Genomic DNA, 23931 nt, shown 5'->3' with positions numbered 1-23931 from the left:
GCTCCCTGTTGTTATTGCATACCTATTTTCCAAGAATAGCAGTAATTTCAGATTCATGTAGCAGCATTCTTAAATCCAAATATTAGCAATTGTTCATATTCTAACACCACAAAGAAATTGTATGAACTTCCCTAAGTATTAGTATTTTCACCTTATTTGGGAGGGCAGGGAAGACTTTTTCCTTCTCTGAAATTCCATTCAGATGTTCTGTTATAAATGTGTCTTCAGTTCTGTATAACTGTGATGTAAGTTTAATAGCTAGATTTCCTGAGATACTTCCATTCTTAGCTGAATACTTTACACTTATATTTTTATTTCAGCACCACTACTGTATGTCATAAATATTTAACTTAAAAAGTGGATTTGTTTGTGTTAGTGAAGTGTTTCAATGACTTCAAGTGGAGAAAGTGTTTTATGGAATGTCTTGTGATTTGCACTGTTGAGACATTTGAGAAAATGTTAAATGTTTGTGCACCAGTAAATTATGTTCTGTGCATTTTAAGCATTTTGTTAGCTTCTTGTCACTCTGGCAGTGGTTGAGGCTTCAGCAGAAAGAGAGACATCCACTTTAACATCTTGACTGTGCAAGGGTTTGCAGAGATTTTTTTTTAAGATGTAGTGTTTAAAAACTGAAGTAGTGATTGGATACAATTTACAAGTGCACTGGAGTTTCCCTAATCCTATAGACTTCAGGTAATCTCAGATGCCTTGATATATTTTAAATTTTGCAAATTTAGTATTTGTCTAATTACCTTTTAAAAATTAAGTTGCTAAGAACCTGACAATCATATTTTAGAAAAGGAATGAGCAAACATGGAATTAAACATAAATTTCCTGGATCCTAGGTTAAGGATAAGGGAAAAACATTTTTTTTCCTTAGTTCTATAGAGCTGTTTACAAAAAAGACCCCTGTTAAGTTAAAATTATTTGATCGCTCTTCAAAAAATGTCTTAAAATATTTTAATTATGATTTTATAGGAAAATTGCATTAATAATTACATATTATTTTTTTCTAAAATCTTCCTGGATGTTTATTAATTATGTGATAGAAACATCTCAGTTACAAACCTCTTAAATGTCAAAAATATGCATTTGATATTCAATATGGTATTAATTTAACATACAGCAACTCATTCTCAAATACAGATTTTGTGTAGCAGCATGTTTAAGACCACATTTTCTGTCTACCCATTTTGGAAGTCAGGCTCACATACAGACTGTCTTGCTTAGAACAAATGCTAACCTATTCAAGAGAGCCAATGTTCACCCAGTATCGACTACAAATACATAGAATTTCGTATGCAAACAGGCCACATGATGTTAAAAAGTTAAACACTGCTCTCACTTATGTTGACTTTACTAGTAAAATACATACAAAGGACTAATACAGTTGCTCAGAGCAGAGTTTGGCTACTGGACTGCACATCTGTAAATGAGCAGCATCAGATGTTTGTTTTAGCTATGGCAAAAGGACGGAAAACATTGCTATGCATATGCTACATGAGGAAGCATTGTTAATTACTTCCAGTTGTGTGAATCTTGTATGAATCAAATCTCAGTTGTAACTAGTAGAAAACTTTTTTTTCCCAGTGCTTTGTTTTAGGCCCACCCTGCAATATCAAATTGCCTTTGATAAACTGTCAGGATGTACAAAAATTTAAACCACAATTTTCCACAATAAACTTTTAAGCTGGGAAATGGTCCCCATCACTTCATCTGCTTCCCTGTCCTGTGAAGAGAGAGCTTTTGTTGGTTTAGTCTGTCTTTCAAGGAACACAAGATACCTTTGCTGATAATGATAAAAACCACAAACCTTCCTTGTTGCCATATGCTGTATCTCTTCCTCAGCACTCTGCTGGTAGAAGCTATGCCAAATGTGATTTTAATGCAGCGCTGTCCAATTGTACTGGATGATCCAAAATTTATTTAAACTATACACCTCTCAAAGTCTCATTGGGAGATTAATTTATACAGTGTTGAAATATCTTTACTTTTCCCCAAGAGAGTAGAGGGAAATTTGTGTTTGTTAATATCAGACTTGTGAGCTAAGTATGTCTGATAGTTAGTAATTCTTCAGCAGTATAAAAAGTAAGCTGTAGATCTGAGGTGAATAAAAGACTTCTGGTTCATGAAAGACTCAGGTTGACCTTGGCAGTGCCATTAATCATGAGTAGAGCTCAAACAGATTGCAGGGACTTTAGAAGGAGAATATAAGGATATATGCACTTCGGGAGACATAAACCATTGTCTTACAAAATGTCTATGCCCTAGGTGATCAGAAAAAGTCACATGAAATAGTTCTGCAAGATATCTTCCAAGGCGTAATGCCTTGTGTGTATCTGAACTTCTGTCAGCCGCACAGCTACATTTATGCATGGATATGTACATAAAGAGTGGGCAAATGTGCTGTTTTGTATTTTTATTCTGCCTCTGTTTAAATATTGTCAAGAATAAAATTAATAAAGTGTCCAACCTCGAAAGGTTTTCCAAAATGTTTCCTGTGGGTATGGTAGTGATACAATGATATGCTGAACTGTAGCAGACGATCAGTGGAAAAATAACTATGTCTATAATGTATGCATATGGTATCTACAGAGTAACAGTCTACTTGCAAAGAAAAGTGATGTGGAGTTCTTTAGGTGTACTTCTTTAGTGATACAAGAGAAAAGGTGTCTTGGTACTAAAAATAATACTTTAAAAACCCTCTTCACTTTTACATTCTAATAATAGTCTTGTTTTAAAAGAAGAGGGGGAACAAAGGGAAATTTCCTTCACATAAAGGAATAGCTGCTTTCATCTTTTTATTATTTTGGAAAAATGTAATATTTGCATGAACATTTTAAATATTCATTGATGTATGCTAAGATCTTTGCCTTTTTAATTTGGGCTTTACATCTTTAGAGTGAGCAATAGCATTTTAAATTTAAATTTTCAGTGGAACTTTGGAAGAAGAAATATGATGTGTTGACATACCATTTGCTTTAAAAAACCTCAACAAACATAACTCCCAAACACAATGTACACACCCTCCCGCCCCACCCCTTAGTTTAAGTCATTAGATATATTCCAGGAAGTGATCTCCATTTGTTTTCTAAAAGAAGTCAGCATGTTGCTATTGCTTCTTGTCTTAAAGTTTGCGTCCAATTCAGTTTTGTAACACCATCACAGCAGACTTTTTACCACTTAAATGATAAAAGTTTCAATAGGCACTTTAGTGGAATTACGAAAAAGCTACCACTCTTCCACCACGATGCCAGAAAGCTATCTTCGTTCTAAGTCAGGTCAGTAAACTGCACCTTGAAGGCCTGAGCTTGTCTCAGTGTAATTCCAGAGTAACAAAATGACAACAACAAAAACCTGTGTATGTTACAGGATTTATCATTCTTTTGCAGATCAAACCAAAACTGACAGTATGATAAATGTAGTAACTTGCTGGAAACAGTTGCTGTCTTATATAATCAAAGTAATTGTGTCATATATAAAGCTTAGGTTTATCTTTTAAATTTGTTGTTGGTTTACTTTTCTTTTTATTTCACTGTTGTAGTTGTTCTTAAGTGACTTTGTCAGGGTTATAACTTTCTTCTCCAAACATGTCTGCCAAGATCTTAAAGCGAGGTCCCCAGTCACTCAGATAGTCATAATCCTGATCTGCCTCAGTAGTAAGGGAGTCTATAGAGCTGAGAGACTCTGCAACAGATCCATTTCCTTCATAAGCATAGGTTGCCAAGGAGTCATAAGGGGGGGCAGATGGATCTGCATCATTTTCCTTCAGCCTTTGATTAATGAAATCTCTTATGTCTGTGTTATCTTCTGCTGGTGGTCTGTGGCGCGGAAAACGCAAGGTGTCTGGTTTTATGTCCCTGCGTATTTTGTTATCTTCAATCACTTTGGGATTTCTCAGGGCACCTATGTCGAAAGCCTGGGTGTCCTCTTCTCCACCTCCTTCATCATCATAATGGATAACATTATCTCTGATGTCTTCTTTAGAGGTCATCAGGGTGTCCTTTTTCTTCTGCCTCCGTAGTGCTACATACAGTACCACAATGACTGTAATGAGAGACAACTGAAGTTAAGACATGCACAGAAATAATTTTGTACTCTCATGACATATCGTTTTATCTTTCTTTGAAAGCTGGAAGCAATCAAAGGGACTTTTCTCCTTAGAAAAATGCAGCACTTAGCAGTGCTCGAGCCAATGAAAAGTCATTTTCCCTTTGATATATGAGTCTAACATTCCTAAGTGCTTGCTGTACTGCTGGAGGAAGTAACAAATAATTTTCCTACTGTTCTTCTTTGCAAACAAATAGAACTGGACAGGACTTCATCTTGTTAGTTCATAGAGACAGAGATAGGATTTTTTTAAAAAGTCTTCCATAGCAAAATAGAGAAAAAAACACCTAAATTTCCACATTGAAGAGAAGAAAAAAATCCAGACAAGCAACAAACAATCACAAGAATCAAACTCACACAGTTACAAAGAGGAAAAAATAATTTGGAACTTTCAATAATAAATAATTTGAATAATTTTAAATTTGGAATTTTTGAAGTGCAGAAAAAAATAATCCTACATTAGCTTTTTATGCGGTACACTTTGATCTCTTCAGGGATCTACTTCAAAAAATCATGTGTTATACAGTTTTGGAGAGAAGAGGGGTCCAGGAGAGTTGGTTGATTTTTAAGTATCACCTCCTCCAAACTCAACATTGGCCCAACCTGAGGAGCAGAAAATCAAGCAAAGGCAGCAGGAGGCTTGCATTGATGAATAAGAAGCTCTTGACTAAACTCAGTGATAAAAAAAAGAGGCATCTAAGAGCTGAAGACAGACGAGCGAGCCAGGAGAAATATACTGTGGCAGTCTGAACATGCAAGAGTGCGGTTAGGAAAGACAAAGCCCATCTGGCACTATCTCACAAGGGATGTGAAGGGTGACAAGAAGGGTTTGTACAAGTCAGACAGCAAAAAAAAAAAAAAAAAAAGGTAAAGGTGGGCCCATGGCTGAATGGGGGAGGGGAGCTGTTGACAAATGACATGGAAAAATCCAACCTAGTCAATATCTTCTTTGTTTCTGACTTTATTGATAAAGTTTTCCTGCAGTAATTCCAGGTACCTGAGATCAGAGGGTAAGTCTGGAAATAGAAAGACTAATCCTTGGCAGAAGAGGATCATGTTAGGGAACATGTAAATGAACTGAACACATAAGTACATGGGACCTGATGGGATACATACATGAATGATGAGGAAGATGGCTGATGTCATTGTGAGGCCACATGAGATAATTTTTGAAAGGTCTGGGGGAAGTTTCTGAGGACTGGAGCAAGTGTCAAGCCTATCTTCAAAAAGGGCAAGAAGAATGAGCTAGGGAACTACAGGCCAGTCAGCCCCACATTGATTCTGAGGAAAGTGATAGAGAAAATAATTCTGGGAACTAAGAAGGGGAACAAGGCTAGCAAGCATAGATTTATGAAGGTGAAATTGTGCTTAACTCACCTGATAGCTTTCTACAGTGAGATAACTGGTGGATGAAGGGAGAAAAGTACATAAATTTTATCCTACCTTTAGTAAAACTTCTGTTGTTATCTCTAAGAACAACTTCCTTAGAAAATCTGAGAAAGTGTAGAGTAGACAAGCAGACAGTGAGGTGGATGGCAAAGCCGGTAAAACTGTCAGACTGCAAAGGTTGTGATCAACATTTCAAAAATCAGATGGAAGTTGGTCATTATTATTATTATGCCCCAGGGTTTGATACTGGGACTACTTTTCTTTTTTACGACATCTTCATTTAAGACATCTTCATAAATGACCTGGATCATGGGATTTTTGTCACCTCAGCAAGATGATAAAAAAGAGAAGTTGTACCACAATTCAAAGGGATCTTACCAGGCTGGGGGAATGGGCCAAAAGGAGCTCCAATGTTCAACAAACAGAAATTCCAAGTCCCACACATGGAGAGGAGTAACTGTATACTGTAAATGCTGTTGTCTGACTCACCAGAAAGCAACCTGATAGACAAGGCCTTATGAACTGGTGAACAACAAGTTCACCATGAGCCATCAGTGCGCCCCTGTTGCAAAGATCAACAGTATTTGGGACTGCAACAGAAGAAACACTGTTAGCAGGCCTAGTGAGATGATCATTCCCCTCTTCTCAGCTCTGGTAACGCACGCTTGGAGTTCTGAGTTCAGTTCTGGTCTCATTACAGGACAGTCATGGAGAGAATCCAATGCAGAGTCACAAAGGTGCTAAAGGAATTGGAACATTTACCATACAAGGAGAGACTAAGAGGACCAGGTCTGTTCATTTTGAAGAAGAGACAGTTCAGGGGGATCTTATCAATTTGTATAAGTATCTGATGGATGGAAGTAAAGATGGAGCCAGGTTTTTGTGAATGGTGCCCAGTGACAGGACAAAAGACAATGGGCACAAACTGAAATGCAGGAAAATCCATTAAAATGTAAGAAAAAAAGTTTCTTTATTGTCAGGATGTCAAGCAGTGGAACATGTTGTCCAGAGAAGTTGTGGGGTATATGTCCTTGGAGATACTCAAAACACACCTGGTTACTAAAAAACCTACTCTAATTGGAATTGTGATAAAGCAGACACCATTCATCTTGCTTCAAAAAAACTGACTTATTTTGGTTTTCTGATTTATTTGGTTTTGTTTTAAATTCTCCAGAATTAATGTATTTTAATTGCTACCCCATGGGAAGTGTGACCATTTGCCATTCTTCTGATTTGAAACAACATTTTTCTCACAATATAATTTTTTGACACAGAATAGAAATTCTCACTTTTACCTACTGCTTCTCAGAAGCTATTTATGTAACCCTGAGCTTTTACTAATTTACTTAAGTGGTAAACTACTGTATAATCCAAATGTAAAGAGATATCCATATGGTATATTCTGTGTCAGGAGCTATTTTTGGATATGCATTAGACCTGCATAAGGAATAGCACGAGATCCAGAAAGCCCACTAGTATCAAGAGGAGACATAGGCTAGCATCTGTAAGACTCAGTCTGCTTTTTGCAGCCCACATTGTGCCTGTGTAAGTATGAAGTTGGTTTTATTTTATTATCGGTTGATTCAGGTCATATTATAAGTAAGATACGCAGGGCTATTGACTGCTTTGAATATGCTGTGAATAAGGCAGTGTTTAAATATAAGGCAGATCAAATAACAATGCCACCTTATGATATCCATGTCTGCCTGAAATAAAAATCATCCAATGAAGATTTATATGGATATAGCCAGTCATAGTCTACACTACAATTATTTTCTCCTCTTCCATTTCTTCATTCTCCTTTTGTCCAAGTTCACATACAAAATTAAATAAAGGCTCTTAATAAGTTCTTACTGGTATTACTGTTGGTAGGACTTATCTACCTCAGCAGTATTCTAAAAAAATTATTTTTTCATGAAAGATATTTAAAACTATTTCAGATAAAAAATTATGGTTTGGGTTCCACTGAAAACTGGTTCTCTTCGTGCAATAAGAAATATTGCATGGGTTGGCAGATTCATGGTCATGGTCAGTGCTTTGGAATATTTTCCTAGAAATAAACTGCCACACATTTTCAAAAGCTTTTGTTAAACACTAGATGGAACTAATGAATAATCAGAGTAATGAACTTCACAGGGTTTCATGAGAACTAACCTAGAAGTATAACAATACACAATAAGATTGCAATCAGCGCTCCTGTGCTGAGGCCAACTGGTAAGAAGATTGCTTCCACGTTGCAGGACTGGATGGTACCGTCAGAATCACATCTGCAAACTCGGATAGTCAATGTATTTGTGCTGCTCTGGACAGGGTAACTGCTGTCTTCTATTACTATTGGAAGAAAGTATAGTTCTTGCTGCCTTCTGCTGTAGCCATTTCTCCTGGTTTCAATCCCAGCTGTGTTGTCTGTAAAACATGACACAGTCATCACCAGATTTTTATTTTGTACTTAAATTCATAATGTAGCTTGTGTCAGATTGAGTAATAGGCAGCTATTTCATATTTGAAACTTGGTGAATGACATACATTATGTAATTGCCTTGTTTTATCATTACAGAAGGTATTGTATTGTGACTGGTACAGTTATTTTTTGCAGAGCATTACACAATATTCCTTTTCTTATAAACCTATTAACAGCTAAAATTTCAGAGAAGATAACAATAATTTAAGAAAACCCAAAACTTTACAGGTAGAAGATTAGAAGAATTTTCCAGTTTTCCTTTTCTCCTTGTCTCCTTACATTTCTAGTCTGTGGCCCAATGAGTTTGGTTGCACATGGATTTAGAATCATGTGTTTATCAATTAATTAATTTCCCTTAAAAACTCAAAGTATTGTACCTGGACAGTATGCAATCACTTTAGCTTTCCTGCCCTGTTAAAAATAACTGAAGAGTACTTCAAAATCAGTAGAGTTTCCATCAATTAGTCAACTCCTAGAAGTTATGTTTTATCATTTCTTCCCAGTAGGTATTTTAGTTACCTTTCCTGAATCAAACAGAACAGCAAGGAAATTATGTACGGATTAAAAGAATTACGCTGAAAGCGAAACCAAAATTAAATTAGCGGGGAATTAATTAGATGACAGAACTGAATGAGGGTAGCCTGCAGCAGTTACCATTTTGCCATCTCATCCATATTCCTTATTATATTTTTGGAACATGACACTTGCTGTCTGTGATGGCTTTCATTCCTTGTAGTTTTGTCACTTGGTAAAAGGATTAAGACCTCTGAATTCCATGCTCAAATAGTTGTGTGAAGTTCTGATAAAGGACAATAAAAAGGAATCCTAAATACCCAAATCAGATATGTTATGATTAGGCACCATTGGGAAGGTGCTTGACTGACAAAATGCTTCAGATGTCTCCTTTTTATCACAAACATGGACAGGTCAAGTTCAGTTATACTTAGTTTTGAAAAGAAAAAATGTCTTAAAATTGTTCAAATCAAGCCAACTTCCATCCTCAGCTTGTTCTTTCTCTATATGATTAATTATCTGCACTGTATAAAAAGTTTTAGAACTAATTTGAATACATTCAGTTTAACCTTATTTCTATTATTAGAATTATTTCTATTATTTTTTTTCTTCCTATTGCAACACTGAAGAGCACTTTAACATGTTACGATGCAACTAAATGACTTTCCATTCCCCTTTGAGAAGAATCAATCAGATCAAGCCTCTAAGTCCTTGGTTTTGAACAATTTCCGTTGCTCTTCTATGACCCCTTTCAATAGTTCAAAGTTCTTTTGAAAATATGGACACAGACGTGTTTGAACAATACAGAATAACCTAGAGAAGTTGAGATAGCTTCTGGTTCTTCAGTCTGTTGGTAATAAATTCATTTTTAGGATGTGTGTGACAGCTGGAGAGAAGGAAATTCTGTCTCTTACATGAGCAACGGTGTGTACTCCACATGGAAGCTGCCCTCTAGAGAGCAGAGTGAGGCCAGCAAAGCAGAATGAAGATGTGCAGTCCAGCTGGAAGCACTCCAGCTCTACCAGGGCCTCATTTCTATTAACATAGTGGATTGGTCTCAGTGCTGCTGAATGGCAACTTTGAGCTTCCATCTTGCTTCGGTCCTCATTAAGGTTTATCTCGAAGTATAAATAAACCTGGAAAGGTTTATTCTCTTGGGTGCACCACAAACTTATTACACCTGCTGTAGTATCAGACCACCCACGATTTTTAGTTGTATAGAATAGCTCCGTGGTTTGGGCTTCTTGATGTATTTAAACATGTTAAATGCCACCTTTACTTGTAAAAGTGTTAACTGTAGCACAGTGAACAAAACTTTCTCCTTGAAAAATATAAAGATTCCTTTCACAAAGTACCGGCATGATATTAACATAATTGATAACTTAAAAGATAAAGGTATTAGTTTTTAAAAGGTTTCTGCAGGGAAAATAAGGTTGTGTTATAATACCTCTAAACTGTGCACAGAATAGACCTTCCTCCACTTTTCTGGCAAAAAAAAGGCAGAAGATATTGCAAAACAGAGTTTATGTTTGGACAGATTGCTTCTAATAGCGCTGTAAATCATCATAATGAAAAAAGGTTTCTATGATTGCAAAATATTCCACAAAATCTTTTTGTTTGTTTGTTTTTGGTCTTTGCATTGTAACAAACAGTGAACTTCTTTTTTCTTTTCTTGTAAGTGTTAAGAAATGCTTAAAAGAGTCTGTATCTTGGTGGTTTTTAATTCCATTTTTTAATAGGAATATTGCACTTGTTTTTAAACAGTAATGAAACTTCATTAACAGATTAATGAGATCCAAAGTCAACTCAGTGTCATCATTACTGGTTTAAACAGGGAAATTTAATTATCTAACAATATTTGATCAATTTCCTCACCAAACCCACATGCTAAGCACACTTTTCAAGAGCTGTAACTACTGTATAGACTTTTTAAGTTTAAAGATTCTTTTGACTTTTTAAATATGTTATATCGACCTGAGAAGACCTGCAAGATTTCTATTTAAAGCAAAAGTTTGTAATGATCTGAAAAAAAAAAAAAATCTTATTGAAATTAAGGGATATTTTAGGAAACGGACAGGAAAAAAAAAGAAATTAAAGCCGTTACTTTAAAGAAGTCTTGACCAAAACACCAAACTTATTTAGAAATACATAGTATTCATGTTCTAAAACTGTGTAATTGTGAAGATACTACCAATATGGGCCTTGAAATATGTTTAAAAGTGAAAAGTTGAAAGTAATAAATGTAAAGTATGAGGAAGCTTTAAAGAGGTATATTTTCCTAAATCTGTTAAGATACAAAGAACATTCCTTTTTTCTTCTTAATTATACTCATTAGCTAAGTTCATCATGCTGAGTTTTTGAAGGAAAAACTACCAACAGAGAAGTAGGGAACAGAAACTAACAGAAACTTCAGTGTGGCATTAAGAGGAAGGAAACTTAAATGTTACCCAAAATTTTAAATCCAGTGGGACATAAAGGTAAAGCATTTAGAACTTGCTTGGCTTAATTGTATTTAGATTTTAAAATGCCACAACTTTTTTCAAATACTGGTGCCTGTTATTAGACTAAGAACTTCCAGAGAAAAGACCTAATCTTCCAAGAACAGAAGTAAGGGAACTTGAATCATTTGTAAGGTTGTCTTTCATATTCACTGAGCTATTTCTCTTAAGCAAACTATTTGAATGCCCTCTAATGAAATGCTGATCTACATAGTTTTGGCTTTATAAGATACTATTATTCACGGCTGCAATACTATGAATTATTACAGTTTTATTATATACTCTGTTTATCCTTAAGGGAAAATCTTTAATGATCTGTTATTTTTTCTTAACTATCTATGTATCATATGTATCTATGATACAATGAGAAAAAAGTCGCTAATAAGTTTGTGAATAAACCATTTTCATCATATCAGCTTCACAGGAGAGCTATACATAAAGAGAAAATAAGCATAGTTTATTTTCTTAAATTTCTGTCTTCTCGGATTCTTGAGGATTAAGTTATGCTTATTTTGTCGTCTTTAATTTTGTATTACCTGACATTGAAAGAAGTGCATGGCTTCAAAAATAATGTGGGCCATATATTTAAAAGATTTTTTAAAAGGCTAAAAAAAAATGGCCTCTGCAATTTTTTTAATTTTTTGTATTATTAATTTCTAGCACTTTTTAAGGATTTCATAATTTAATTCTCCAGAAAGAAAACTTTACATCATAATTGGTATAATCTCAAATTTGAATTGAAAAAAGTAATTTTATATAATTATTAAATTTTAAATATTAAGAATTATATACTTTTTAATAATAATACTTATGAACTTCATAGTTGAACATGCAAAGGAATGTTACTGAACTCTGTTGGATGGCTTTAGGTGTTCTTTCTTTGCAGAATAATGTAGACCCTTTTTTATTAAAAGCTTATTTAAAGTTATTTAAATATCACTTAATAGCTCAAAAACTCCTTCCCCCTCCCTTATTTGATTGAAGTAATTAGCGGAGAAAATTTACTACATTTTATTATGTTTTAGCTATGTCTATTCACAAGACTACATTCTTGAAGATGTTTAGACTAGAAAATGAGATCTATTTTTTGTCTTGGTTTGTTCTTTGCCATCTATCAAATGCACACAAGTTAATAAGAAAAAAATATATTCAGTTACAAAGAAATTGGAAGAAAAATCAGGGATGTCAATTATATAAATCTACAAATTATTAAGAGTGTTGCGAGATGTTGTACTCCAGCACCACTGTCCATATTTAGAACTAACTTTTCTGCAGGACTATGCATTCTCAAGAAAACACAATATCTGAGTACTTGGAAAATGGTTAGTGAAGTCATAGTATTTAAACAAGACAGTAATAGTGCCTTGTTTAAAGGTATACCTGCATTGGCATATGGATTCTTCCTGAGATACTGAATGATAAAAGGAAGAAAATAAAACAGGTAGCAGTGTTTTTGAAGGCCTGTAGGGAAATCTCAGCCTTTGGTGTTCTGACAATTCCTGTCCCCTAAAAATGAGAAAAGGTGCAAGACCTGAATTTATATTAATATATGTCCCAGATAGTTTAGCAGTTAGAAATGTCAAGTAAAAAAGTTAGGTCTGTAGATACAACTGTAATTCAAAGTAACCATATTTGTCATTATAACCACAGCCTGGTGCTCTGAAAAAGAGATTAGGGGTAACCAACTTACTTCTGTAGTCATGGACTGTGAAATTGGGTTTGTTGGAAGCCTCAGATGACAATTTGAAGGAAAACCTTTGCCCAGCTGGTGACAAATCTTTGTCTGCTGCAGTGATGATCTGTATCACCTGAAACCAGATTAATTCTGAAGTCAGTTCAGTCTTCTAAAAGAAGCAGTTTTGTAGAAGTGCCAAGTGAACACCAAACGAAACAATTGACATTTAAATCATGCTGGATTACTCTCATTCCCCCAATATACTGGACAGTGGAGGCAGTCTGAATACTATAGCTACCAGAGAACTAATGATGTCTCAGAAGGTCTTGCTTTGATTTCTGAAGGAAATCAGAAAGATTTACTCTATATTCATGGTATTTAATATTTGCTGTGTGTATTAAAATACTAGTGATTGCTTTCAGTTAAGTGATTACACTTCACTTTATCTGCTACTACTGTTACAATCAGTACATGTTGTAGTACTACACAAGCTGAACTCTAATTTTATAGCTTGAAATGGAGTAGAGACGGTTGAAAGTTCTCCATCATCTAGGCATAAAGGAACTCCTGTGTCCCAGAGTCCTATCTACTGCATTTCAGGTAAACATAGTTCAATTAATATATTTCAGAGTAGAATTGCTATTGAACTTTTACAAGGGAAGACTTTTTTTATATATCAAGGGTCTGAATATCTATATCTATAATTTTGAATCTCAATGCTTGTCGCAGACATCCTGTATCAGGTTTCCCTTTCTATTATTAGTGCCTAAAAAAGAAACCCAGAGTATCTGATAAATTAGGGATTAAACTAGGTTGTATCATAGTTGAAGCACATGGAAAAGGAAATTATATAGGGTTATCATATCAAGTCAGTGATATATCTGTAAAAAAGACAATAAAAATCACATAGGTTGATTACATACTATGTACGTATAAAGAGAAGTCAGATTATACGTCAGGCTGAATGTGTTCCTTCCATGGCTGGCAGTAATTCTCAAAGCTGAACAGTCAAAGTTACAAGTCTTCTCTTGGAAACAGTGTTAGCTGTTAGTATGTAAGTTGGTCAGCCTTGGTGCTTTGAAGCACTGTGTTTAATTGCACAAATTTTGTGCAGATGGAGCACATACCAAGAGCCTCTGGGGCCAGCTTTAATAATTCTGGCATCACTCATGATATAAAGTCCTGTGCTGAACTTGAAATAGGTTTTACATACTGTGTATATACTAGAAACTGCTTATTAGAACAACTTTTCAGTAGGATTGCCTCTAGGGTTATGGATTCTTATTCTCAGAATAGGACACAAAAATGTGTGTAATCCGTCTTTCTCCATTTATTCACTGCAGTTTTCCCCTTATACTTAAGTGTGTTTAAGGAAGAGATTCTCTGTCCTCTCACAACTATTTCTTCTCTCATAGCTATTATATGCATATTAAGGAGTGGCTTGGGTCTATATAATTAGGGAAAATAAAAATAGATTGCAAATAGACCATAAATGTCAACAAATAGGTATTTCCGACACATACATTTTATTTGTAAAAGAATTCCAATCACAATGTCATTTTCTAACCTAGAAATTTCTATTGCTATAAAGAAAAAGGAAAGAAAAAGCAAAATAGCAAGCATTACAAATTTGAAATACCTGTCCTGGCTTGGCATTTTCACATACAGATGTCTCATATGGAACTGAAATTTCAGGAGGAAACTCATTGACATCCAGGACATTTATTATAACGTTGACTTTGCTGGCTAATAGTGGGTTACCTATAAACAATTTTTAGGAGAAAATAATTATGTTTGTTGTCATCACCAGTCCACATATGCTGTCATAAACTTTTGATCCCAGTACCGTGACTCCCAAAAGTCCTTGACTTCTATTTTTTTCTGATTTGTACTAAGAAGAAAACAAGAGCAAATATATAATTTTGTACCAGGCTTTTGTGAAAAAGAAATGCTGAACAACAGTATACATTATGTTTCTTTCCATTGTCCTTCCAATGCAGATATCTTCATCAGTTACTAAACGCATTTTATAAACAAGTTTAGTTGCAAATGCAATGTCTAATAGAAAGGAGACACAAATTCATTACAAAGCAGACAATATTCTCTTTTACTTTATGCTGAAATCTCTTGCAAGATAGCAAATACATGAAAAACAGTATAGCTTAGCTGGTAAGTCAAAAGGATAATTCTTTTATTCTTTTGCATTTAAGAAGAGTGACAGACAGATAACTGTTCAAGAAATCTATTCTATGAATCAGAGTAGTGTAGGAATGACAGCATGGGTCCATGTTTAAGTACAAAAGGAGTTTTCTTGAACATTCTGGCATAAATCATAGAATGAGAGAAGGGCTTGGGTGGGAAGGAACTTTAAAGATCATCTAGTTCTGACCCTCATGCCACATGCAGGGACACGTTCCACTAGAACAGGTTGCTCAAAGCCCCATCCAGCCTGGCCCAGCCAGGGATGGGGCATCCACAACTTCTCTGGGCAACTGTTCCAGTGACTCACTGCCCTCGAAGTAAGGAATTTCTTCCTTATCTCTGATCTAAGTCTACCCTCTTCCAGTTTGAAGCCATTACCACTTGTCCTGTCACTTGTCCTATCACTACATGCCCTTGTGAATTGTTCGTCTCAGGCTTTCTTGTAGGCTCCCTTCAGGTACTGGAAGGCCGCAGTTAGGTCACCCCAGAGCCTTCTCTTCTCCAGGCTGTACAAACCCAACTCCCTCAGCACATCTTCATAGGAGATGTGCTCCAGTTCTCTAATCATCTTCATGACCCTCAATGGACCCTTCAAATTATTTGCATTAGGTGCTTGCTTTGCAGCTTGTATAAATCTTTGTATTTCTTTTTTTTATAACTAGCATGGCAAGGGGCAAAGTCTCTTCATGTTGACACTGTAGGAACTTTTCATTTCTTTCTTATTTTTAGAAACTACTAAATGCAGTGTTTTCAAGAGACATCTGTCAAAACCAAAGGGTACTCCCAATGATTTCCTAGTTATGTGGGACTAGTTGCAAGAAGAACTTCGCTTTACCTATACAAGTAGCAGATAAGCTGACCATGCTATAAACACAGTTTGAAATCTAGAAGACAACAAAAAACCACTACCCAGATCACACAATACTTGTAGTTCCTTCCTATGAACATATATATTTAATGGTGAACGTATCTAATAACATATCTTTGAATCCTCATTAATTTCCAAATCACATCAACTGTACTTGGAAAATGTCTCTGTGGAGAAAAGGCATTGTGCACTACAAATGGAAGCAGAGTTTGTTCCAGCAGCTGGGAATTAGGCACTGATTCTTTAGATGCCTGAAGACCTGGAAGAAATCTAGATTGCTTGCTCACAGTTGAATTGGTTCCTTTGCATAATAGGAAATAAAAAAGTACTAAGAATTTATTTTATTCAGTAGACAGTAGGACCTCTATAGAGAGATCAGAAAATCCCTGAACAGGTCAATTTCACACAGTTCTTGGCAGAAAAAAATCTAACTTAAAACTTCCCTTCTAGCAGTACTCATTGCAAATGACAGATCAACTCACATGGAGTAATTCAGGTTTTTCTTTAGTTTTTATGTGTTTGTTTTAAGGTACAACACTGAGCAACAGGGCTTCAGGAGACCTTCTTTAAACACATTAGAGATAAATGTGTTGTCACAAAAGCACAGGTATAAATGTTAGTTCATGTCCTTCTGGGAATATGTTGACAATGCCTTTCAAATAAAACAATGAACGTATTCAAAATGTATGTATCATGTACGTGGAAAAATTAGCTGATTTTGATAATTTCTATTAGACAGGTTAGTTTCTATAAGAGGCCTTTTAGGCCATAGTTTTGTGAAATAACTTATATAAATTACTTTTTTTTCTGTTTTTTGAAACAGCTTAGATACTATGTGACTAATATTTTTAAAATTAACAGAAGGATTTGACATTTCTCCCTCACTCAAAATTGCGATAGTAAGAATGCTTTGGAAATACACGATTATAATTTTTACAGTTGTTTCTCATTTCTCTGATGGTCTGTGATTTGTTGTCTGTGATTCTTTGAAAGATATATTAGAGGCCAAAATATTTTCTTGCTAAGTATTTTAGCAAAGTAGAATTTTACCTTGCATAAATGGTCAACAAAAGTCAAATATGAAAGTAAACAGAATTACTAAGATGAACTTATTTCAGGTTTTCCATTTATTTATCTGGTTTTCTTTATGGTTTGCACTCATACTGGTTTAAATAGTCATGTATATAAAGGAAGACTGCAAGAATGTTGTGTACAGCTTTGAATTCTTATATAATTAAAAAGACCTGTAATATTTTATGTGAACAAGCATGAAGAATTGCATTTTAAAATACACTTTGCAGATATAACCTCCATTTTCTCTGTTTGTTTTTTTTTTGTTTTTCTCAAAATCAAGTCTTGTTGCACCTTGTGAACATGATAGTGATGTACCTGGTGATATCAGTGAGTGAGTCACTAAAAACATTGTCTTTATGCCTTTTAAACCCAGATTACACAGATGAGAAGACAAATTGGTTGAATCATTACTTTAGGAATTAAGAAACTGGTTTTATGCTTCAATTTTGCCTTTAAGATACAGGAAAATTAATTAACTTCATTAACTTTACTTCATCAACTTAATTAATTAATTAACTTCATCTTTCCTCAGTTTTCCTGTCTGTGAAACAGTGACCAACCTGCTTCCTTTTTTCACTTGAGTACCATCATTTGTCAACATCTTTATTGTTCAAGGATATTACAGCAGTAGAAAATTTGTAAAATTCTTTGAATAATGAACTTGTAAAAATCCAAGATATCTGAGAAAATAGATACTGACTATGGAGGAGACCTGGTGATTCCTTAATCCTGATTATGGTATGCAGGAGAAGATTAACTGCATTTTGAGATTTAAGCTGAGGTTTCTTTAACATTCTCAAAATTTGAGCCTAAACTTAGATGAGTTGGGAAGACAGTTTGAACAGGAAGGACTATGGTTACTTTATTTTTACCCTTAACTCATGCTTTTAGGGCAGGAAAGCAGAAATAAGATCTTATGCATTTTATCTATTTCCTCTTCTGTAAAATGGAAAAAAAAATTCCATACTAGATAATTAGTCAGCACAAGGGGGAACTCTCTGATCATTGGACTGTGATTTTTTATGCCATTATGCTCTTACAGCAGCCCTTTGCACAGTTTTGGCATAGGACAACTAGTAGTCTTGTAGACAATTCAAATGCACATACTGGGAGTTGTAAGGGACTACTCCTAAAGGATTGATCTACATGTGGACACCCTGTTTGGAAGGTAAGAAGACATAGAAATAAACTACTTGGTGAGAGCTGGCCTTTGTGCTTGAAATAAATGCAAACCATGTTTAATTTATTATTTTGGATAGATCCTGTGGGATCAAAAATATTCGGAAACAGCAACCATGGAAGGTGCTAAGAAGTTGATTCACGCTAAAAAGGAAAAAATGCAAATGAACTACAATGAAATATAGTCAGGAAATGAAAAGAAGCACAATGAAATTAGGAAGTGAAATGGAGGAAAACAATATGCATCTGAAACATCCTCTCCCTGCTCATGCATTTTGTTCTATTTAAAAGCAAAATTTAATTTCTATGAATGGGTAAGGGATCTTCTGCATTCAATTACTTTCATGTCTGTTTCATCAGCATCATGTCTGCAGAACAATCATCCACCTCCTGCTTAAAAACATCACTACTTTGGGACAGGTTTTTTAACAGGGGCAAGAATAAAGTTATGGTGTCTTGTGTTAAATGTGATAGTAGAGTCTCCATCACTCCATGCTGGGTACACCTCTGAGATGTTCCCAAGTGTCAGTTGTGCTATTATTTGGAGACAGATTCCTAGAAGGTGTTTAGATCTGATGTTTGGAATTTTTTCAGGGTTAGAAATAAAGATCACAGTATAATGATACATGGCTAGATTTGGTCATTGTGTAACTTGAGTGGAATAACTTTCCTTTTCCTTATCCCAATTCCCTATGTGGAACCAGTAACTGCTGTCCTTGTGTAAAATATGCAGTGTTACTGCTGAGTACTGGCAGTGAGTGTACAAGTTAACACAAGCAAGCCCGGAACAAGCAGATTTCATAATTAATCATTTACTAAGGAACCAAGTTCTGTCCCTCTTCAAGTTGCCAACCTGCACCAGGTCTGATATAGGAAGGGATGAAGGTGCAGGATCTGGAGTTTAGGGAAGAATAATCTCATTGTACATATCTGTATATGTTAAAGAAGTGCAGAATGAGGACACTGGACATGAAACCATTTACAAATTCTCCTGCAATCAGGTTTTGAACAAGACTCTCCCCCCGCCCATCCTTCAGTAACAGGCAATGTCAGGAAAAGGTAACTAATAAACACAAGATAACTCTTTGGCCTCATTTTGAAATATTCTCCTTTAAAAATTATACCTTCTGGTATTTTCATGCTAATAATAGTCACATTTATCAACTACATCTATATCTACATTTACATTTATCAATTGCTTGCTCCTATATTTAACTATCTAAATTGTGGGCCATTTATGCCATTGTTTGCCCAAAATTCATATTACTTCAAGATTTTGGTGGCTGTGAGACAAAAATGTAACATAAGCATCATCTGCAACTTACACACAGGGAGTTCACGCAAGCCTGCTGATGACCTTGGCATCATTTCCCATACATACGGGAAGGATGGCAAAGCCAATTTAATTTATTTTTCTCTCTGACTTGATTGGGATAAAGCTGGTGGGCTTAGTTTATAATTGGTCAGTCCAAGAAAAGATAATTTAAAGAATGACCAGTAGGATGTGTCTAAAAGGTATGGGAAGGGTTGTTGTTGCTATTCTCTCACAATGAGAATACAAAATGCATATTTTAGCAATAAGTTTTTAAACAAACATAATTTAATATGAATACTACTAGTTTCAAATCCAGTTATTTATCCTTATTATATAAGGATATGTTACAGATATCATACAGAGATAAGGTCCTAAAGAAGTGAAAATACTTCAGTTACAATAGTGTCCCTGAGGAAAGCTGATGCAACTAAGTTCAATACTGGGCCACCTTCCTTATGCAGTCATGTATATGTTAAGGCACTGCTCAGTGCACTTTCTTCATAATAAGAGATGACAACTTCAGTGTTTCTATGTCAGCACTGAACAAGTGGCAATTTTTTTAATAGTAAAAATTCTTCAAATATAGTAATTTCCCCTCACTCTTTTTCTTCAAGTGTTTTCTTCTCTCTAACCTTTTTGGCTTGTGTACAGTGTTTCATGCCTCAGACCTCAGCCTTTATTTCTGTGCTCTTAGTCAGACATCTGCATGTAAAGTTTTGACAGTTACCATACCTCGAATCCTCCAAAATTTTGCCAATTACTGCTATAGTATAGGAATAGCAATTGTTTTTAGTGCTATAGATAGTGGCCAATGTATAAATTTTTTGAGGTATGCTGCAATGAATCACAAATATGTTTTAGGTGTAGATTCTTAGCTGGGCAATTGTTAAAATTCAGAATTTCATAATATTTACTACTCGTTACAGCTCTACTTAAATATCATACAGTTATTTATGTACCAGGAAGGTACATAGACAAATAAACTTCAAGGTTTTAGATAGCTTTAATTGCTTTTGGAAATAATAAACAGATTTAAATCAAGTTTACTAAAACTGATGCCCTACTGCAGGAAAAAAAATGTACAAATCTCAAATGTCCTTTGTCTATCACTAAATCTAAATACTTAAGCTTTACTGAAACATAGACCATTATGAAATCTTCCTTCTGCACCTACCTACCTTTCAGTTTCTCTGGAAACAAATTACAGTTCTGCTGGACTTTCTGTGAATATACACATGCACACATATCTCCATGAACTCAATCACTTGTGACAGTTTAGTCTTCTCTGTTAGTGTATGTCTTTTCCAAGCCATGGACAAAATTCAAATGGTTCATTTGGTTGGTGTTGTCATTGTATTTTTGGGTTCCAGGGAGTGACCCCATGGTTCTTTTTGAGATAACTACAACTGAGAATTTATTTTTTTATCTGAAATAATATATACCTTCTCTTTTCTCAAAATCTCCCTCTTCCTGTTAGTAACATGTATTACTTTTTGAAGACTCAGCCAAGTAATGCATTGAGGAAAACGTGTTCTTTGCTATAGAAACTTGCATTTTTGGACACATAAACAACAGACAATGAGTAAGAAATACAGCTGGATCCTCTTCTACAGCCTGTTGATGTCAACAGAAAGACTTCTGTGGCCTTTACACAACCACCAAGTCACCAAAAGACTTGCAGTCAAAGGGTGGAAAATATCTATGAGGATTTCAGTTTGACAGGATCGTGAACGAGGAATACTACACAGAAGGATGGCAATGAGGCAAGTTGGAGCTAAATAATATAGTGAAAGAAGGGACTTCTTATATATAAAGAAAAGGGCTATGTAGAAGACACAAAAATAAGAAATGAAAATATTCCACCACAAATCACATAAGAAAAGAAAAGAAGGAGTTAGGCATAATATTTTGAGCAGAGTGATGAACAGACGAACAGAGATGCAGCACACAGATGAATTAATTTAGGGCATTAAATCTTGACTCAATTTTAGTGTACTTTTTATTTGAGAATCAAATAACTCAGAATTTTTCTGCCTTCAAAAAGCACATTGACAGACTTGTTTCTTGAATAACCTAATTTCAAATGGAGTGAATTACAAAATCAGAAATCCTCCATAGGCCTCCATACAGCTCCTCATGAGCTTCATGCTGACAAAATGGTTTTCAGCTTCTGAGGCAACTGCGCCTACATGAGGTCTACTAGAAAAACCTCACTATACAAGACACTTAGCCTCACAAGGAGTCTGGCAAAATGATATTTATTGAATCTTCTTAAATAAACTCCCGGAAATACATGCACTCTTCACATTATATCTATGCCTGAGCACTACATTCTGAAAAAAAAAATACCACATTAGCATATCAATTCAGTTTGTGTCATACTTACTAACTTTACTTGCAATTATAGAGAAATTATACTGTGCTGTGTTTTCTCTGTCCAGTAATTCATTGGTAGCAATGGTTCCTTCAGTAGCATCTATTGTAAAGTAGCTGTCCACATCATTCTTCCAATCGATGAAGTATCTGTATGTGAAAAATATTAAAGTAAGTATATGCAAATGAGCAAAGATTACTCATTTGTCACAGCAACAGTGTAGCCTTCTCAAGTTTTGTTATTTTTCTCTTTGCAGTTATTACCATCCTTGCAGGAAAAAGACAATAAAGAATGATTTGTTTATTTGTTTTTTCCAGAGTTGGAATGCTCAAGGGGAAATGGGATATAATGAAAGATTTAGTACTTCTGGTGTTCAGATGATTTGAAAACTTTGAGGTCCCGAATAGTTGATCTGCATCTGTGACCCTGATCACTTACACCAGCCACTTTAGAAAGCACTAGATAGCTTAGAGGGAAAAGAAGAAAAGGTATGAGAAATAGTGCTTGAGTTATGAACAGCAATGAAGAGTATATCAGATCTGGTCTCTTTACATCCATCTGTAGCTGCACTAGGCTGGACACAACCTCACTGGCTTGCAAAGAGGTGTCCTAGCAGATGTATGCAGGCTGTTGGCACAGTCTACTCAAAGGTCCCTCATCTAAAGGGTATTAGCAGGGTCACAGCATGAGAGATGAAGAAGATTATGCTTATTCCCACATATATAGGATCAAAAAAAAGCTCTTTGCCTTTGGGAAGAATAGGCACCTTTCACTGGACCTGTGAGGGCAATACCTTTGGGTGTGTTTTTCTTTCTGAAGCCTTTATTTGTCAAGTATGAACAAAGAACAGGTTTAAAACTGAAAAATATGTACTCATTTGTCATTTTTCTCTAGTAAGGCATTAATAAAAAGCAGAGATGCGCTTGTAAACATAACTGTCTAAAAACAGTCTGATAACTATCCCAAACCCATTTCCCTTAAAATGCTAATTAATTTGAAAGTCTATTTTCACATTTGATGCTACTGCTTTTAGTCATAACAGAATAATAATTTTTCTGATGCAGTTTCCACTAGCTAATTTCCTTCTTATTGTTAGTCTCTTCATACCTTGATGGTATTTCTCAAAAACTAGGCAGGATGAAATTAAGAAAGCTGTTTGTGAGCAGTAGGCAATAAGAGCAAAATGGCACTCGACAACAAGTATATTAGATCATAAAACCTAGATAACCATTCCTATGACACCTCATTGCATGTAAACCAGTGAGAATAAGAAAAAAAGCTGACATTTCGTTCTCTGATGGGAGTAATTTACGTAATTAATGCATAGAGAATGTAATGATAAACACTGTATTCGTTTACTGCTGTAGAAGCAAGAAATGGTAGAAAGGGGTATATGTCCTATTCCCAAAGAAAATATCTCTGATTGGAAGTCCAGAATATCAATAGCTCAGAAAGAATTGAACAGTAAAAAAGTAAAAGAAAAGGTAGCATGCTTGTTTGGAGACATTATTTTAATCAAAATCACCAAAAAAATCCTATCTGTAGATGAAATAAGTTATTTCATCAATTGACAGGGATCATTACCATTTCACCGCTTTAACTGAAAAGCTTCAGAAATGGTTTGCTAAAGGCAGCATGTATCCTTTTGCACAGTTGAGCAGGCACATTTTCTTGAATATGATAATATTGTCTACCCACATTTGTAATTTCAAACTCATTGTTCAAGATTTGGTTGACATAAAAATTATGAAAAATATATTAGCCATTTATTAGAAATATCATTACCCTAAGATACTCTCTCAGGAGCAGCAAAATTACTCTTTCAGGCTTTGCATGTTTAATAGATCACAATTTCTTCCAAAATGAAATATGCAGCAACACACAGATAAGTGAATTCAAAGTGTGAGAAAGTAACTTTGTTTTTATTTCCCCTTAGAAAGATTAACTTTGTCTAAGTAACCTGCACATCATAGTATGAACCCATGAAGAAAGTACAGGCCTTAATTCAAAGCACAGTGTAGATGATGGCCTCTTTCACCAGGAGGCTTTGAAACTACAAAAAACATATTAAGTATGAACACTGTTGTGTTTGAAGTGGAGTTAAAGCATGAATATTTGCCGGATCATAATCTGATAGTCTATCTGCAAGCATTCACACAGGTGATTATCTTCATGCACAGGCCAAGTATGCCTATTCCTAATAAACAGCAGCAGAACCCAAGTCCACAATAAGCCCTGCAAGACTAGCACTACCAATGCTGATACTAAGAGCA

The 23931-nt window shown here is 35.1% G+C and overlaps 1 protein-coding gene across 6 annotated transcripts in view; it reads right to left on the bottom strand.

Moving 5' to 3' along the window:
* Window positions 1–1076: 1076 nt before the first annotated feature.
* Window positions 1077–23931, bottom strand: part of CDH12 (cadherin 12) — a 528112-nt gene continuing 505257 nt past the window's right edge. For 5 of the 6 annotated variants that reach the window (XM_051799389.1, XM_051799387.1, XM_051799388.1 and 2 more), the window contains 5 exons: window positions 21671–21807; window positions 14286–14407; window positions 12662–12779; window positions 7654–7905; window positions 1077–4047 (listed from right to left, as the gene is read on the bottom strand). In XM_051799389.1, coding sequence (XP_051655349.1) covers window positions 3551–4047; window positions 7654–7905; window positions 12662–12779; window positions 14286–14407; window positions 21671–21807 — 1126 coding nt within the window. In that variant the 3' untranslated portion in view covers window positions 1077–3550. Of the gene's footprint in view, window positions 4048–7648; window positions 7906–12661; window positions 12780–14285; window positions 14408–21670; window positions 21808–23931 lie in introns of those variants that run through there. The other variant, XM_051799393.1, reaches the window with a different exon arrangement.

Source organism: Manacus candei, unplaced genomic scaffold, assembly GCF_025592945.1.
Source record: "Manacus candei isolate 608988 ecotype Guabito, Panama unplaced genomic scaffold, ASM2559294v1 h1tg000049l, whole genome shotgun sequence".
NCBI classification, from domain to species: Eukaryota; Metazoa; Chordata; class Aves; order Passeriformes; family Pipridae; genus Manacus; species Manacus candei.
The sequence above is the reverse complement of the archived record's forward strand: the minus strand, read 5'-3'. Positions and strand labels throughout refer to the sequence as shown.